General features: G+C 37.6%; 1 protein-coding gene across 1 annotated transcript in view; it reads right to left on the bottom strand.

Annotated features, from left to right (window-relative positions):
* Positions 1–3,724: 3,724 nt before the first annotated feature.
* Positions 3,725–18,759, bottom strand: part of LOC309861382 (UDP-glucuronosyltransferase 3A2-like) — a gene marked incomplete at its 3' end in the record, with an annotated part of 32,435 nt that continues 17,400 nt past the window's right edge. The window contains exons 4-8 of the mRNA XM_082724215.1: positions 16,832–16,940; positions 13,960–14,491; positions 6,796–7,027; positions 5,091–5,310; positions 3,725–3,932 (exon numbers count right to left, since the gene is read on the bottom strand). Of these exons, the coding sequence (XP_082580341.1) occupies positions 3,725–3,932; positions 5,091–5,310; positions 6,796–7,027; positions 13,960–14,491; positions 16,832–16,940 (1,301 nt within the window). The remainder of the gene's footprint in view (positions 3,933–5,090; positions 5,311–6,795; positions 7,028–13,959; positions 14,492–16,831; positions 16,941–18,759) is intronic.

The following is an 18,759-nucleotide window of genomic DNA, read 5'->3' as shown; positions in this document are numbered from 1 at the left end:
GTCAAGTCTAGTCACACTAATGTGAACATAAAGGTGAAATAAATCTTTGCTAGGAAGAACACGGGGAAGTTTTTTGTTCCAGTGAAAGCATAATGGCATTTCTTAGAGAGGACAGAGCTAGGTCAAAGACAGAAGGGTACAAAAAATATGATGTGTTGGAGTAGGTGGAAAAAAACTTCCCTCCTTAGGTAGATTGTATCAGGATCCTCTGAATCCTCTTCCAGACTAAGATTCAACTTTGGCCTGCTGCCCTGCCCTTAGTCCACTAAGCCCACTTTTAGCAAAGAATCTGCATCTTCCAAAGGCCCAGAATGGTGCCTTCTACAAACATAAAATCAGTCAATGTTAGCTGAGCCATATTGTTGAACTGGGTAAAATGTACTCATATTAAGGATATTCAAAATACGAAATCTACTTTTCAGAAAGAGCTAGTTTTTTGAATTAAGGAGAACTAGCTTAAGACAACAAATATTTCATTTACCTTCTTTTACATGGGTAATTACATAAGTAATTTTTCATGTGATTACTGGCCATTTACATATCTTTTTTGTGAAGCGTTCAACATTTTTTGTCCATTTTTGTATGGGTTATAATAATGTATAGATATTCTAGATACAATTTTTTTGAAAAATGTGTGGCAATATTTCCTCCTAGTCTATGGTTTAATTTTTGTCTTCTCATGTATGCCTTTAGAAGATTGAAAGTTTTTCACTTCGGTAAAATCCAATTTATCCCTCTTTCTGTGATTTGAGCTTATGTGATCTGAAGAGCAAATCTCCACAATATTAAGACTACAGGGACTTGGAGCACCTGAGTGGCTCAGTGGGTTAAAGCCTCTGTCTTTGACTCAGGTCATGATCTCAGATCCTGGGATTGAGCCCTGCATCGGGCTCTCTGCTCAGTGGGAAGACTGCTTCCCCCACCCCCACCCCCCGCCTGCCTCTCTGCCTACTTGTAATCTCTGTCTGTAAAGTAAATAAATAAAATCTTTAAAAAAAAAAAAAAAGGGGCTGCCTGGGTGGCTCAGTCGGTTGGGCGTCTGCCTTCGGCTCGGGTCATGATCTCGGGGTCCTGAGATCGAGTCCCACATGCGGAATCCCTGCTCGGCAGGGAGTCTGCTTCTCCCCTTCCCTCTGCCTGCCTCTCTCTCTCTGTCAAATAAATAAAATCTTAAAATTTAAAAAAAAAAAAAAGACTATGCTGACTTTCCTTTAGAATGTTCATAGCAACATTTAGATAAATGATACACTCTGGGTTAATGTTTATGTATAGGGTACACAGTAATAGTCAGTGCCCTTTGATGTAGGTAACTAAAAAAAATCAAAGACTCTTCCAACTTGCCAAAGAGATTTTTTCTTTTCCCATTGACTGGTCTTTGCACCTTATTCATAAATCAAGTGAGCATGTCTGTGTGGATCTATTTCAGATTTTTCAAGATACACTTGGAGTAGTAGCTAGAAATAAATCACAGAAGGCTTGTATTCCATGCCATGGGAGCCAACAAAGGATCTGAACCAGGGAATGATGAGATCAGATGTCCATACCATCAAGGCCTTGCTGACAGACTGCTCCATGGAGAAAGTTTTGATGAAATGAGACTGGAGGCATCAGCCTGGCTCACTGGCTGCCTTTGATCAGAATCCCTGGATGGAAGTGGAACTCAAAAAGAAGCAGACACAAAGTTGGCCTTACTGAATTACAGTGTTTGAGAGGATGACATGGTGGGAGTAGGAATAGGGTTCATCAGCTGGAAGCTATCTGTCAGTCATTTTGTTGATTATGAGGGGGAAAAACCATGGCTATGAATTCTCATGACAAGACAGAGAAAGCTTCAAGTCTGCCTCTGAAGGAACTGTTACCAGAGATAAATTTCAGAGATTTCATAAAAATTTGAGAATTGAATTATAAACACACATACACACTAAAAGTTTAAAATGGTTAATTTTATCTTGAAGAAGTACCAAAAGTTCATTTTCACTTTTGTTTCCTTTGCCTTTGAAGACATGTCTTGAAAGAAGTTGCTGTGGCTGATGTTGAAGAGCTGATTGCCTATGTTCTTCTCTAGGATTTTGATATATTCCTGCTTCACATTGAGGTTTTTTATCCATTTTGAGTTTATCTTTGTGTATAGTATAAGAGAGTAGTCAAGTTTTATTTTATACATAGATATCCAATTTTCCCAGAACCATTTATTGAAGAGACTATCTTTTTTCCACCAGATATTTTTTCCTGCTTTGTCGGAGATATTTAACCATAGAGTTGCAGGTCCATTTCTAGACTCTCTACTCTGTTCCACTGGTTTATGTGTCTGTTTTTGTGCCAGTATCATGCTGTCTTGGTGATCATAGCCTTGTAATAAAGCTTCTATGCAGCAAAGGAAACAGTCAACAAACAAAGAGGCAACCCACAGAATGGGAGAAGATATTCAGAAATGACACTAAAGACAAAGGGCTGATGCCCAAGATCTATAAAGAACTCCTCAAACTCAACACACACACAAAACAGGTAATCATGTCAAAAAATGGGCAGAAGACATGAATAGATACTTCTCCAAAGAAGGCATACAAAAAATACATACAAAAGACATACAAATACAAAGAAGACATACAAAAAAAAAAACACATAAAAAAATATTCATCAGGGAGATGAATAGCCATCAGGGAGATTCAAATCAAAACCACATTGAGATACCACCTTACACCAGTTAGAATGGCCAAAATGATCAAAACAGTAAACAGCAAGTGTTGGAGAGGATGTGGAGGAAGGGGAACCCTCTTACACTGTTGGTGGGAATGCAAGTTGGTGCAGCCACTTTGGAAAAGAGTGTGGAGATTCCTTAAGAAATTAATAATAGAGCTACCCTATGACCCTGCAATTGCATTACTGGGTATTTACTGTGAAAATACAGATGTAGTGAAAAGAAGGGCCATCTGTACCCCAATGTTCATAGCAGCAATGGCCACAGCTCGCCAAACTGTGGAAAGAGCCAAGATGCCCTTTAACAGACAAATGGATAAAGAAGATATGGTTCATATATACAATGGAGTATTATGCCTCCAACAGGAAGGATGAATACCCAACTTTTGTATCAACATGGATGGGACTGGAGGAGATTATGCTGAGTGAAATAAGTCAAGCAGAGAGAGTCTATTATCATATGGTTTCACTTACTTATGGAATAAAAAGAATAACATGGAGGACATTAGGAGAAGGGAAGGAAAAGTGAATTGGGGGAAATCGGAGAGGGAGACAAAACATGAGACACTGTGGACTCTGAGAAACAAACTGAGGATTTTGGAGGGGAGTAGAGTAGAGAGTTAGGTGAGCCTGGTGGTGGGTATTAAGGAGGACATGTATTGCATGGAGCACTGGGTGTGGTGCATAAACAATGAATCTTGGAACACTAAAAAATAAAATTAAATTTAAAAAAATAAATAAAATGATAAATTTTATAAAATATATATTTTACCACAATTCAGAAGAAGAATCCCAAGAGTGCTTCACAAGAATTCTTAAACACAGGCAGAAAATAGTGAAAAGAAATTTTGTGCCACCCTCAAGTGCCAATGTAGGGAAGACACCAGGGTTGCCCTGTGCTAGGGAAAGCCTTCTACAATAAGTGGTTCCCCAAACCTCCACCAAGACAGCACCTCCATCAGGCCTTCTTCAGCTTCCTGGCTCCACACAACCACCTGGCTACCATGCCCACCAGCTTCCCACAGAGCTACAGTGTGCCCAGGGTGACCACCAGCAGGAACAAGAAGACATCCAGCATGTACTGCTCATGCCATGGCTGCCACAGGCCGTGGGGCTTGAGGTGGGCTGCACCCCGTGTCTGGAGGATGTGGTCGATCCAGTCCACCAACCTCTGGGCAGGGGTCAGGGGGTGGGAGCGCCTGATGATACTGGCGGCCACAGCCGCTGACTTGTACCTGTTAGCAGAGACAGAGGTTGGGCGTTACTCATGTGGTCTCAGAAGTCTTAGAGACCTTGTATCTCTCTCTCTCTCTCTCTCACACACACACACACACACACACACACACACTTTCATGCATATGCACAAAAGACTCAGTTTCAAGGAAAAGATATTGACCTGGCCTTATCACAGTCTAGCTGGGTCTCATGGAAAAGTTCTAACTGGTCTATCCATGCAAAGATCCATGCCTAGTGCGAAAAGTGCCAAATTATTAAAAAAGTGACTAAATTTAAGGATGAGTCTCTATCCAGGGAGCTTTTGGTAGGCTAAAGGAAAAAGTATTTATGAATATATGTGATATAACATAAACCCAAATCAGGGTAAATGACCTTGAGACCCTAATAAGATATTCAGTTTATCATGGTTACCACATCTTTATGCTGGATGGCAATTTACATAAGAGAACATGGAACCTTTTACTGACTCACTTAGTAGAAATACACCCCACCTTACTTTCTGGAAAGCCCTGTGCTAGGCCCTGGGAACACAGGAGAAAAAAGAGACACACTTGACCATCCAGGGGAGCTACTTTCTACTTTCTAATGTGAGGGACACACAGTGAATTAAAGCAGAAAGAAATGGGGGTAGCGACTGATCCTGTGAAGGGTTAAGACAGAAAAGTGAATTATGATTAAAAGTGGTGGGAAACTGGTGTATTTAGGACAGTCAGACAAAGACTGCCTGCCTCTCTGAGGAGAAGACATTGAAGATGAGTTTGGCTGTCAGATGAGTTAGCCCTGGGAAGAGAAGGGAAGCATGTTCTAGGGAGCAGCACTGACAAAGGCCTGAATCCAGAAACAGTGTGGCATTTTGGGGACAAGAAGGCAACTTCCTGCCTCAGTGTAATTCTACTATAAGCACTCCCAAAATAGAAGAACTCTCAGAGATCCTGTGTAAATAATTCAAGATGGTCACAACAGTTAGGGAAGAAGTTGTTCTCAACATCTAACCTGCATTGCCTTGTTCTCAGACATGTCAGGTATCAGCACTACACACCTAATATTCCACATCTTGAAGTTTTATCTTTCATTACAAAAAAAAGAACCATATAGTGCCCTATGTGTTTGACAGTTTGTTTCATCCAAAGTGACCATAAGGCCAGAGAGCTCCATACCTCTTGTCTTCAATGACTTCCTTCATCTTCAGAGCCAATGTCTCTGCCCTGATCTGTTTAAGTTGGATAGAGACACCAAACTTTTTGGCTTCTACTCGGATCGGGTTTTCAGCCTGTTCTCCAAGGACAGGAATCCCTACCATGGGTACACCATGTTGGATGGCCTCCATTATGCTATTCAATCCACCATGGGTGACAAAGAGACGAATGCGTGGGTGAGCTGTTGCAAATCAGGAAATATTTCAGGATGAAAATTTTCAGAATACCAGACAAATTTCCAAGGACAGAAAAACTACAAAGGGATCTTAAAGCATGTTGTAAACTTGTATTTATTGATTTAGCTTAGGACACACTTAGCACACACATTCCAAGATATAAAATTCTGAACTTGTCTCTGTACAGAGATTCTTCTAAACCAATATATTTAAGAGGCAAAACCCAGGAAAAGTTCAGAGAACAGTGCTAAGAAAGACATATTCTTCTTCCCATTGACCCATTAATCCATACATTCATGCATCCATCATTCTCTCTCCACACTGTCTCTCACCTTCCTTCTATTATCTCTGTCCTTTCTTAGTCTCTCCTAGTGTCACTCTGTCTGTATCTTCTCTGGTTTTCTATCTCTGACTATCTCTGTCTTGTGCTCTCCCGGTCTTGTGCTCTCCCCTTCACTTCCTTTTCACTTCCCCCTTATCTGAAATGTTAACACTTTTATTGACATCACATCTCACGTGGCACTCATCAAACTTGTACTATATGTGTTTTCTCCTCGAGTTCATAAGAAATCCTATAAAGTAAGCTATGATAGACCACCCAACTTAGTATTTCTAGTTTCTGTGTGCTCAGTCCACTCATATTTAGAGAAAACTAAAACAAGTGTTGATAATGAAGAGTTCATCTCAAACACTGCCTCTCAATAGAGATGTGCATCAGAATCTATCTGTATTTTTTTGAAAATCAGAATCCTTTTTACCTACAACAAGCCTTCTGAATAAATGTGCAGAACCCTCTATTTTAAGTTCCAATATATTTGTGAGCCATAATTGGGGGATGAGCCTCTGCTGTAGGAAGTGGTTGTGGTACTGATGGGCTCCAAAAAGTGACACAAAGGACAAAGAAAATGTATTGGGGTATAGGGAGTTCTGTTACCAAAGAACCGATGGAACAAATAACCAGCTGACAGTTTACTCAGCTTTACATATAAATATTTTGGCACACTCTTTACAAATGATAAATATCAATTTTGTGAGAGCATGAGGACATCTTTTGCAGGGTAGGAGAATATACTAAAATGTGTGGGAGTGTGTGTCTGTAGTGGCACACAGCCTAACAGATACTCAAGAGGCTAGGAACCACAGTGGCAACAAGAACCCCAATATATGTTCTCAGAGTTCACAAACTGTCTTCATTTGTGTCTGGGCTACCTTGGCCTTTGACAAGTAGTGTAGGGTCAAAATAACCTGATGATTATATCATTTCTGGCCACAGGTATCAGGACTAGAATAGAAAGAAAGAAAACATGGCAGGTTTAGCCATTTGGGAAGCAGAGCCTGATTTCCCAAGAACTCCAGCTGACTGCTCCATTCCTGTCCTCTAAAGATTATCTTTAGATACTAGATGCCCTTCCTCATGTTGGTGGGGTTCCGCAGTGGAAACTTAAAGATAAATAAATGGAAAGAGAGGAGTAGAACTGAAGAGTTCTTACCTAAGAGGTCATTCTGAGGAAGCCAGTCCATGATTTTCACATTTGCAGACAATTTGACATCTTTGGACCAATGAGAAGAATTACACTTCCATATCACCCCTTGAGACAGATGAGCAAAGGCACTGTTCATCTCCCTGAGAACTTCCTGGGACTGATATATACTCACAATAGAGCCCAGGGCCACAAGGACAAAACCAGAGTCTCCAAATTTGGCAATGAAATTCTCAAATTCCTAGAGAGAAGGAAGAAAAGAAAGGAGGTGAACAAAGTTGTTCATCAAAGCCTAGACAGCCATGAAATGAAAGTTGGCTTTTTGCTGAATACAAACCTCCTATCTGTGCCTAGACCTCACTGTCTTGAAGCCTCTGAACAGCTCAGTGCCCTCTGCACTCTGGTCATCCATTGTGTCTGGTGGTATTGAAGTCATTTCTCCTTCCTTCCAGCAGCCCTCAATTTGAGAAGACCGATAATTTAAAAATGGGCTATCCCCTCAACACAGAAGACAGACAGATGGCTAATAAGAATACAAAAGAGCCAATAGTAGAAACATTTCCCCAGCATCTACCTCAGCCTCCAGAAGATATGCTGCCTTTTACTGGGCCAGGACAGGAGCTGGCACTCTCCCAGGCACTAGCACCTCTGGTCTGGCATTGGAACACTCTGAAATGACCATATCTGCAACACCTAGAATGAGGGATGAGGTACTGGGGCCATGTTTTCAATGAAGGAAGAGATTCCCACCACCCCAACTTTGCTCTTCTATAAAACATTGTTATACATGTAAGTCCTAGATCTAGGTGTTGGTGCTACAGTATGCTCTGAGTTCCTCAAGGACAACTTGGACTATTGTGGTAGTGACTGGACACCTACAGCTGTCTTCACATTCATCTGTGATTACTGAACGTGTTTATATGGTAGGATGTGTCTTTTTCTGGAAGAAGAAGTAGATGAGGTACATTATATGTTTGTCAAAAAATTTAAAAATAATAATAATAAATAAATAAATAATGTGCCAGAGGTTAGCATAAAACACTATTAATCTGTTAAATGTTTAATGATAAGAAAATAACATTCTTGTCAATTATGGATAAAAAAGGGAAAATAAAACCTCCATTATTTCTGGATTTAAAAAATTATTGTTTTTTTTTACTGTTAAGTTCTAGCATTCTTGTATACTGTGTATATTTGTGTGTATAAAGTGCTTATTTGTGTATTTTAATAACTGTTTTAAAAATTGAGGAGGAAATGTATTGCAATGAGCACTGGGTATTATATGCAAACAATGAATCATGGAACACTACATCAAAAACTGGGTGTAGTGCAAAAATAATGAATACTGTTATGCTGAAAATAAATTTTAAAAAATTTTTTAAAACTAATGAATTTTATTGTGTTAAATAAAATTTTTAAAATTTTTAAAAATGAGAATATATTGTGACCAAATAGGATTTATCTGGGGATGCAAAGGTGGTTAACTATTCAGAAATCAGTAACTATAATCTTATTAATAAACTACTAAAGCAGGGGGAAAAATGACAGATAGGTCTCTTCCAAATACTTTCTCTTGTTCTTGTTCTTGTGGCTCCTCTTTTCATTCTCTTGACAGTGCCTATCCCGAACAGAAATTTCAATTTCAGCTTCACACACTGATCAACTTCTTTTTCTTTATAGAATACAACTTAGGTTTTGCAATTTAAAAGTTTTCACCACACTCCATTTCATCTAGATTTTCTCTGATATCACATTCTAAAAGATTTATACATTACCATTTGCCATTTATATTTAGGTCTGTGGTCTATTGGAGTTAATTTTCTTTAAGTGTCTATGATCTTGGCCTAATTGTGTGTGTGTGTGTGTGTGTGTGTGTGCACGCAGATATCCATTTTTCCTGCGCAATTTTTTGAAAGTCTGTGTTTTCACTATACAATTATCCTTACTTCTTTGTGAATCATCAGTTTACTAAATTTAGGTGGGTCTATTTTGGGGTTCTCTATTGTGTTATGTTGACTCTTTTCCTAATCTTCTGCCAATATCATTCCATCTTGATTATTGTAGCTTTATAATAAGTAATCAAGTTGGTAATGTCAGCCCTCCAACTTTCTTCAATATTGGGTTGGCTTCAATTGGGTTGAAGTTCAATATTGGGTTCATCTTCAATATTGGGTTGACTCTTTAGAATTTTGGTTCTCCAGGCTAATTTTAGTATCATTGCATAATTATCTACAAAATAAATTGGTGAGATTTTTATTGTGATTGCATTGAATGTATTGATCAATTTAGAGAGAACTAAATACTTGACAATATTGACTCTTCCTATCTATGAACATATTCTCTCCACTTATTTAGATCTTTGATTTCCTTCATTAGACCTTTGTAGTTTTCCATATATGGATCTTGTACATATTTTTTAGGTTTATTCCCAATTTTGGTGATGCTAACATAAATGGCATAGTGTTTTTAATTTCACATTCTTCTGTGAATTGTTTATATATAAGACTGGTTTTATACATTAAACTTGTATCTTGTGACATTGCACTAATTGCTTACTAAAGTTACAGGAATTTTTATTTGTTTTTTCTTTTTCAGATTTTTGTATTGGACCATCATGTCATCTGTGAACAAAAGCAGTTTTATTGATCCCTTCCTAACCTATATGCCTATTATTCCCTTTGCTATTATTTACCTAGGACCTCCAGTATGAGGCAAAGAGGGCCTAGTAAGAGGACATGCTTATCTTGTACCTGATAGGTTGTCCTTTCATTTTCTACATAATGCCCTTTGATACAGAGCAGGTTTTAATCCTGATGAAGTCCTATTTATCTACTTTTCATTTTGTTACTCATGCTTCCCACGTCACATCTACGAATTCATTACCAATTACAAGTCCATGCAGATTTATGCCTTTCCTTTCTTCTGAGATTTTTATGGTTCTTAGTTCTTTATTTAGGCCATTGATCCATTTTGAGTTAATTTCAGTATGTAGTGTAAGGAAGCCTGAAATACATTCTCTTTCATGTAAAAATCTAGCAGAATCAACATTATTTGCTAAAGAAACTATTCTTTCCTTGTTTGGATGGTTTTGGCACCCTTGTCAAATATGAATTGGTCACAGATGTATGAGTCATTGAACTGTTCTTCTTCATGTTCTTTTGGCAATTCAAGGTCTCGTAACATTACCATATGAATTTGAAAATTGGCTTTTTCATTTCTATAATTGATAAGGATTAGATCAATTGAGCCATTGATAAGGATTAGATCAAATCTGTAGATCACTTTGAGTAGTAGTATACTCTTAATAAGATTAAGTATCACAATCTATGGTCTGGAGATATCTTTCTATTTATTTAGGTCTCCCAGAATTTCTTTCAGCTATTTTGTAGTGTCCTGTGTACATGTCTTTCAAATCCTCAGTTTAATTGGATCCTGTGGAAATAGAATAGTTTACTTAATTTCATTTACAGATTGCTCATAGCTGCCATATGGAACATAATTGCACATTGATATTTTCCCATGCAACTTTGCTGAACTCATTTATTACATCTAGTAGTTTCTTTCTGGGATATGAATTCTTTAGGATTTTCTCTATAGAGAATTACATCATATGAAAATCAAACTATTTCTACATTGTCCAATTTGGGTGACTTTCTTGTCCTTTTCTTGTCTACTTGCTCTGTCAAGGGCATATTTGAATAGCAGTGATGGGAGGGCATCTCAGACCACTGATCTTAGGCAGCACAATTGCAGTCTATCATAATGAATGTTATGCAGAGAGTGTACCATAACTCTTTATTATGTTCAAGAAGTACCTTTCTACCCCTAGCTCTGTGAGTATTTTTATCATGAAAAGGAGTTAGTTTTGTATCAGACACATGAAAAAATGTTCATCATCACTAGCCCTCAGGGAGATTCAAATTAAAACCACATTGAGATACCACCTTACACCAGTTAGAATGGCCAAAATTAGCAAGACAGGAAACAACATGTGTTGAAGGGGATGTGGAGAAAGGGAAACCCTCTTACACTGTTGGTCAGAATGCAAGTTGGTGCAGCCTCTTTGGAGAACAGTGTGGATATTCCTCAAGAAATTAAAAATAGAGCTTCCCTATGACCCTGCAATTGCACTCCTGGGTATTTACCACAAAGATACAGATGTCATGAAAAGAAGGGCCATCTGTACCCCAATGTTTATAGCAGCAATGGCCACGGTCGCCAAACTGTGGAAAGAACCAAGATGCCCTTCAACAGACGAATGGATAAGGAAGATGTGGTCCATATACACTATGGAGTATTACGCCTCCATCAGAAAGGACGAATACCCATGGGACGCCTGGGTGGCTCAGTTGGTTAAGCAGCTGCCTTCGGCTCAGGTCATGATCCCAGCGTCCTGGGATCGAGTCCCACATCGGGCTCCTTGCTCGGCGGGGAGCCTGCTTCTCCCTCTGCCTCTGCCTGCCATTCTGTCTGCCTGTGCTTGCTCTCTGCCCCTCTCTCTCTCTGACAAATAAATAAAAATAAAATCTTTAAAAAAAAAAATAAATAAAAAATTAAAAAAAAAAAAAAAAAGAAAGGACGAATACCCAACTTTTTTAGCAACATGGACGGGACTGGAAGAGGTTATGCTGAGTGAAATAAGTCAAGCAGAGAGAGTCAATTATCAGATGGTTTCACTTATTTGTGGAGCATAACAAATAGCATGGAGGACATGGGGAGTTAGAGAGGAGAAGGGAGTTAGGGGAAATTGGAAGGGGAGGTGAACCATGAGAGACTATGGACTCTGAGAAACAATCTGAGGGGTTTGAAGTCACGGGGGGTGGGAAGTTGGGGTATCAGGTGGTGGGTATTATAGACGGCACAGATTGCATGGAGCACTGGGTGTGGTGCAAAAATAATGAATACTCTTATGCTGACAATAAATAAAAAATAAATTTTAAAAAGTTTTAAAAAAGGAAAAAAAAATCTTTTCTGCACCTCTTGACATGATTTTTTTTCTTCCCTTCATTCTAATGACATGTTGTATTACATTGACTGATTTTGTTATTTTATAAAATATCCTTATCTCTTGCAAAGTTATGACATAGTCTGTTTTCTGTGGTATTAATTAGTATATAACTACCTCTAGATGATTCTTAAGAAGTTCTGATTTAATCCTCTAAAAATGAGTGTTAATACACTTTTGTCGATTCTTCAAAAAATTCGTTTCTTCTTCGTCTGCATTGTTTGGTTGTCCCCAGCTCACAGCCTTTACTCTATTGTCATATCTGGCTCTATTTTGACTCCATCCAACACTACACCAAAGATCTGCCAGCCAAGAGACCATTTAAAATCAGCTTTGTTGTCTTTTGATAATTATAAGATTAATATAAATCTATTACTTAAAATTGAAAAGAGTAGAGCATGACATCAGAATAAGAAGCTCCATGCTCTCACTCCCTAAAAGAAATATTAAATATATATATATTTAAAGAATTGAAGATGAACTCTACCCCAGGCAAATGTATAACCGGTCTCACTGAATACAGCAAATAGCTTTGAAAACACCATCTGATCAGAATCCCTACCCCCAGCATTGGATATTCACATGAACAAGAATAAAATCGACCCTCACCTTACACCATACAAAAAACTTAACTCAAAATGGATTAAAGATTTAAATATTTAAATGTAAGAAACTACAAAGCTCTTAGAAGAAAACATAGGGGAAAACTTTCATGGCATTGGTCTTAACAATGATTTCAGTGATATAGCACAATGCAAAAGAAAATGAAATATCAAATTCAAAATGAACAAACACCAAAACAAACAACAACCATAAAACCAACTAGGACTACATTAAACTAAACTAAAAAGCTTCTGCACGGTAAAAGAAAAAATCAAGAAGGTAACAGACAACGTACAGAATAGAAAATACTACAAACTATCCCTGATAAGAAATTAATCTCTAAAATGTATAGGAAAAGTCTACAACTCCATAACAAAAAAATTAAAAAATCTTATAACCCCATTAAAAAGTAGGCTAAGGACTGAAATAGACATGCATCCAAAGACAACATGCAAATGGCAAACACATATATGAAAAAATGCTCAGCAACACTAGTCATCAGGGAAATACAAATCAATACCACAGTGTGATATGAATTCACACCTATTGGTATGGTTATTACTAAAAAACAGAAGGCGTGTTAATGATATGGAGAAAAAACAACTATCATATACTGTTGTTAGGAATGAAAAATGGTGAAGGCACTATGGAAAACAGTATGGAAATTCCCCGCAAAATTAAAAATAGAACCACCATATGATGGAGCAATCTGATTCTCTTTCTATACTCAAGAGAATGAAAATAAAGATCTCAAAGAGATATCTGTATTCCCATGTTTATTGATGCATTATTCACAATAGCCTAGATGTGGTAAGAAACAATGTACATTCAAAAGATAAGTGGGTAAAGAAACTGTGATATATATACATAAACATTCAAAAGATAAGTGGGTAAAGAAACTGTGATATATATACATATAGATATATATGTATATATACATATACAATATGTATATGTTGTATATGTATACAATATGTATATATTGTATGTATATAATGGAATACTACCTATTGCTTACCCTTCAAGGAGGAAATTTTTCAATATGAGAAAACGAATCTTAGGGAAATTATGCTAAGTGGCATAAGCCAGAATAGCAAATACTGTATAAATTAACTTATAGAAAGCATCAAATATAGTCACATTTTAGAATCAAAAGTGGGAGTTGGTTTCTAAGGGTAGGAGGGTGAGGGAAAAGGGTAGTTGTTATTCCATGGAGGAAGAGTTTCAGGTAAGCAAGATGAATAATATCTTACAGATGTGAGGTACACATGATCCCTACAGTAAATAATTATATTTTGTACTGTTAAAAATTTGATAAGGGTGTAGATCTCATATTGTTTTTACCACAATAAAATCAAATTTGAAATGAAATCAAATACAAAAAATAGACTAGAAAAATATAAAAATAAATATGTATTTATAGTATAAAATAAATTAAAATATATATTCTCATTGTTGTCTTTCTCACACTACATCACTCCCAGTTCCTACTGGCAGGGGAGACACCAGTTCTGCATTAAAGAGCTCTCCATGAAGTCCATATTGAGAGCTAAGGTTTCACTTACTTGTGGTACTGGTTTAACAGGTCTCACCATTAAGCCTCCAACATATACAGTATTGGGAAGTAGAGGCCGAGCAAACTCAAGGGCAAAGTCAGAGTTAACAAACCACAGCTCTGCTTTCCTTAGAAGATGAGACAGAACTGGCCTTGGACCTTCTGGGAAATTTTCCTTGATGGTGTTGTCAAATATAGACTGGACTTGCCATTGCTTCATGGAAACACCAAAGAACTTCAACAAATTCTTCAGTCTTCCCAGAAAGTCCATGTGGTCAGTTAGCAAGGAATGGAATACTGGAACATAAGACACAGGGCTTGGTAGCCCAAGGTCCAAAGTGTTAAGCTGTGTGGGAAGAATTGCCACAAATGGCTTCCCAAGCTTCTCAGCAACCAGGAAAGAACAGAAGTCAAATGCTTCAATGAATATCAGGTCAAAGTTCTCATTTTTCAGGGAATCCATGATATCACCTCTCTTGAGCAAATCACTGCATTGGATTCCCAGTTGTACCATTAACTTAAAAAACTTGTCAGGTGTTTCCCTGTAAAAAAATTAATGGCAAATATTCATTGGAGCTATAATTTCACAAAGTTTAAGAGAATCTTTGGCTCAAAGAACATATCCCAGGTAAGTAAGATCATATCTGGCATTAGCCCACATAATTTACCAGTGTCTAATGAATACTCTGTTCTCATCACTTGCTCTGGGTGTTTCTGCTTCCTAAAATGTTCTCACTTCCTCCCCTCCCCTTTCTCTGGCCAATCCATATGTATGCACTAGTAAAGTTAATTCATGGTCCTTCTAGTTCGTCTTTTTGTTTTGATTTACTTTGTTCTTTTTAAGGTCATTCTACATCGAAAACATTCTCTGTCACTTGTAGATCTCAGAGTCCCATGTCTAGCTGATACATTCTGTGATGTTCTGTTGAAGTTAATTTGTTTCATTTCTTCTGTTGAAGTTTCATACTGACATCTTACAAGTGACTGACTACCCTGTTTCCTAACCAAACTATGGAAATAACTTCATGGCATCAATATTCATTTATTTGAAACTGGGTATATCCTGAATTTGACAGATTGTCTCATACAAGGAACTTTCTGACAGTAGTATTAGAATCTAAATCTTAAGTTGAACATGAGATTTATCTCTTCCTACCTAAAGAGATTAACAGTTTTAAACAAACAAAAATAAAAGCCTATTCAAATCTAACTATTATCCTTCCATTTCATGCCAGCTGGAGTATTCACAAAAGTTCATGCTAAAATTTTACCACTACCTATTAAGACTCCTCTCTATGGCACTATTCCAGAAATTAGTCTCTCAATGTTTTGCCATCAGTGTCTGCAAAGAGTATGACCTTTTTTATACAGCATATGGATGATAGATGAGAATATTCTTGATGAGAGGTTACAGGCCAGGTGCTTTGGAGACCCATGGGCCTCCTATTGAATGAAGGACTGAGAGAACCAAGGCCCAGCAAACCTGTAACCTGTGCAACATTCTACCCTACCATCCCACTTAAAGAAGGACCATAGGTGAGAGCTTATTAGCAATATGCAGATATACATGGGATTTAAAATCACCTTCATGTGACAATAGATGATTAGCTGAAATTATTCTCTATTACATTATAAAAGATTTTATATAAAGAAATATTGGTTAATATCGTTGAAAATTCAAGATATGAAGTACAAATTCTTTAAAAGGAGAGCATTAATCATATTGGAAATTAAGTTAATCCATTGAAGAAATACAGGAAAGTGCTGTGCTTCACATATTATACCATATCTAACATGTGTATAAAACTGGTCTCTAAAATAATCAAGTGAGGTAGAAGAGACAACACATATAATTTTTAAATATGTGAGTAGCAACACAAGATAAAATAGACAAAGTTTCAAATGAGAACTTTAGATCAGATCTCTTATAGATGAGAGAATTTAGTCTTCTAGTCTGACTAAGGAAAAAGGATTTATGGAAAAAGCCAGATTTTAGAATCACCTTGTAGCAAATAAAATTTCTATGGAAAGAAGGGAGATAGAGATGAGGCAACTGTATTAATCCAGCAGGAATGAATTTGTGTCTTTTCCCTATAACATGATAAGTGACAACTTTCTATATTTCCCAGGTAATGAACACTACTCTCAGGTTATTCACTCATTTTGTATCACCAAGATACTTGGTTTTTCAAATGAGTTTAAAAGACAGTGGTTGAAGGTATTAAAAAAACAATATTCAGGATGCCTGGGCATTTCAGTGGGTTAAGCCTCTGCCTTCAGCTCTGGTCATGATCACAGGGTCCTGGGATCGAGCCCCACATCAGGCTCTCTGCTCAGCTGGGAGCCTGGCTTCCCCCTCTCTCTCTGCCTGCCTCTCTGCCTACTTGAAATCTCTCTCTCTCTCTCTGTCAAATACAAAAGAAAATCTTTAAAAATATATATATTCATAAGCATCTTTCTATTCTTGAATTTATGTGAGGGTAAGAGAGAATAAACAAGTATTACATGGTGGTTCTCACTTGCCTAACAACAATGAGAAATTTAAGTTGTCTAAACCACCTTCTTTGTTGTAGAGTATGAAAACAAATATCTAGGTGAAATATTGCCTGGAAGATCCAGAAGGAATCCTCACTATATGGAAATACATACATGTATTCCCTCACTATATGAAAATACATACATGTTTGCAGTGGAATAGCAACAGTACAAAGACTGAATGTTTGGGGGTGCAAAACTCATCCACTCCATCCATCCACTGCCACCATCATTGATCTCCCCATCCATTCACTCATCCATCTATACATGCAAGTATCCATTCATGCAACCATTCATTTCTATCACTAAAGTGGCAAGTGTTTTGTTCAGAGAATAAAAGAAATTACCTGCCAAGCAAAGCTTCTGTCACAAAGAAATCAAAAAGTTTCTTAAATTCTTTTCTATGATCTTCAGATGGAAGCCAACTGATAACTTTGTACGAAATGTTTCTCTTTTCTAAAAAAAAAAAAAAAATTAAAATTAAAAATAAAACACCAATAAGAAAATGTTTAATGATACCATACAACCCTAATTAACAATGACATGATGATATCGTGTTTGTTTACTCCAAGGATTGTATATATATATTCAAATGTTTGCTTTTTGAACTGGTTTGGTTTGGTATTTCTGCTTTCTCATTTCTTCAATCATGCAACCTGCTAAACTTTATTGAGAACGATATAATGATAGTCACTTTTACTCATTTTAAAGTAAGAGAAGTTTCTGTTTAAAGTTTGCACTTAAAGGTGTAACTAGTCACCATTTTATAGGTGAGAAAAGAGTACCAGATAATTGGTTCAGAGTGTACATATAGTGAATGGTACACTTCATATCTAAATACATGTCTTATCCCAGCTTCCCAGGCATTTCCCACCTATAAAAAGAAATCATTTTCATTAAAATTTAAAGTGATATATGCACAGGTTTTTCACTCTGCCAAAAGAATTACCAAACTCTAGATTTTAAAAAGCGGTCTTCTGCAGCCCTACTTCACATCCCGGAATTTCTCCCATAAGTCATGTGTAAAGGAGTCTGACACCATTCTTGAGGTTGGACTGATGACAGCTTTCAAGTTCTATCCCCCCCTTAAACTTCTGGGACATATCTTGGCAAACGGAGAAGACAGCCTCAACGTGCCATCTCTTAAGTGAGGAGGAGTTTCAAGCCAAGCAAACCAGACCCAAGTAGGGGAATCTTCACCTCCACCCTACTCAGAAGCTTCCATAATTGGCATTTGGGGACAAAAGTATGGGAGTAGCCTTTCAGTGGCCGGGGCCATGTGTCTCACCAAACCTGTTTTCTGTGTTAGCTTAGACTGTGCTTCTGAATCGCAGCATGAGCCATGATTGACACTAGGCTACATAGTACATTAACCTGTGACCCATGGTTGCGTGTCTCAAGTACTGTCCCCATTACGAACAGTGCTCTGGGTAAGACTGATTCCAGTTTACAAGTACAATGAATGGTGTGAAGAAGGACAGTCACCATGTCATAGGTAGGAAGAGATCCATACCTACAAAAGTAGCAATAACTCTACAATCCTAGAAAATGCTTTTGCTACCACTGCCGATTATATCTCTTTAGCTTAAAGAAAACCTTGATTAAAAGAGGAACAGCGTGATCTCACAAAACAAACTGAGGGTTGCTGGGGGGAGGGGGGTTGGGAGAAGGGGGGTGGGGTTATGGACTTTGGGGAGGGTATGTGCTTTGGTGAGTGCTGTGAAGTGTGTAAACCTGGTGATTCACAGACCTGTACCCCTGGGGATAAAAATATATGTTTATAAAAAATTAAAAAATTAAAAATAAAAATAAAAGAGGAACAGCATGTATGTGTATGGTTAGCTTGTGCAGTTGTGATCTTTCTACTTTTTTTTTTTTAATGTACAAAGCAGCTTTCTTTTTCTTTTTCTTTTTCTTTTTTTATTTTCAGCATAACAGTATTCCTTGTTTTTGCACCACACCCAGTGCTCCATGCAATCTGTGCCCTCTCTAATACCCACCACCTGGTTCCCCCAACCTCCCACCCACCGCTGCTTCAAACCCCTCAGATTGTTTTTCAGAGTCCATAGTCTCTCATGGTTCACCTCCCCTTCCAATTTCCTCCAACCCCCTTCCCTTGTCCTCCATGTTATTTTTTATGATACTTCCAACTCTGTTCTCCTTTTTCAAGACAGCTTTGCCTACCCTGCATCCTTTTCATAGTTCCATATAAATTTGAAGATTGTTCAAGTTCTGGGAAAGAAAAAGCTGTTGGCATTTTGATAGGGATTGCACT

The sequence above is a fragment of the Mustela nivalis genome (genome assembly GCF_964662115.1).
Source record: "Mustela nivalis genome assembly, chromosome: 3".
Classification (NCBI taxonomy): Eukaryota; Metazoa; Chordata; class Mammalia; order Carnivora; family Mustelidae; genus Mustela; species Mustela nivalis.
Note: the sequence above shows the minus strand (reverse complement) of the source record. Positions and strands in the feature narration are given on the sequence as shown.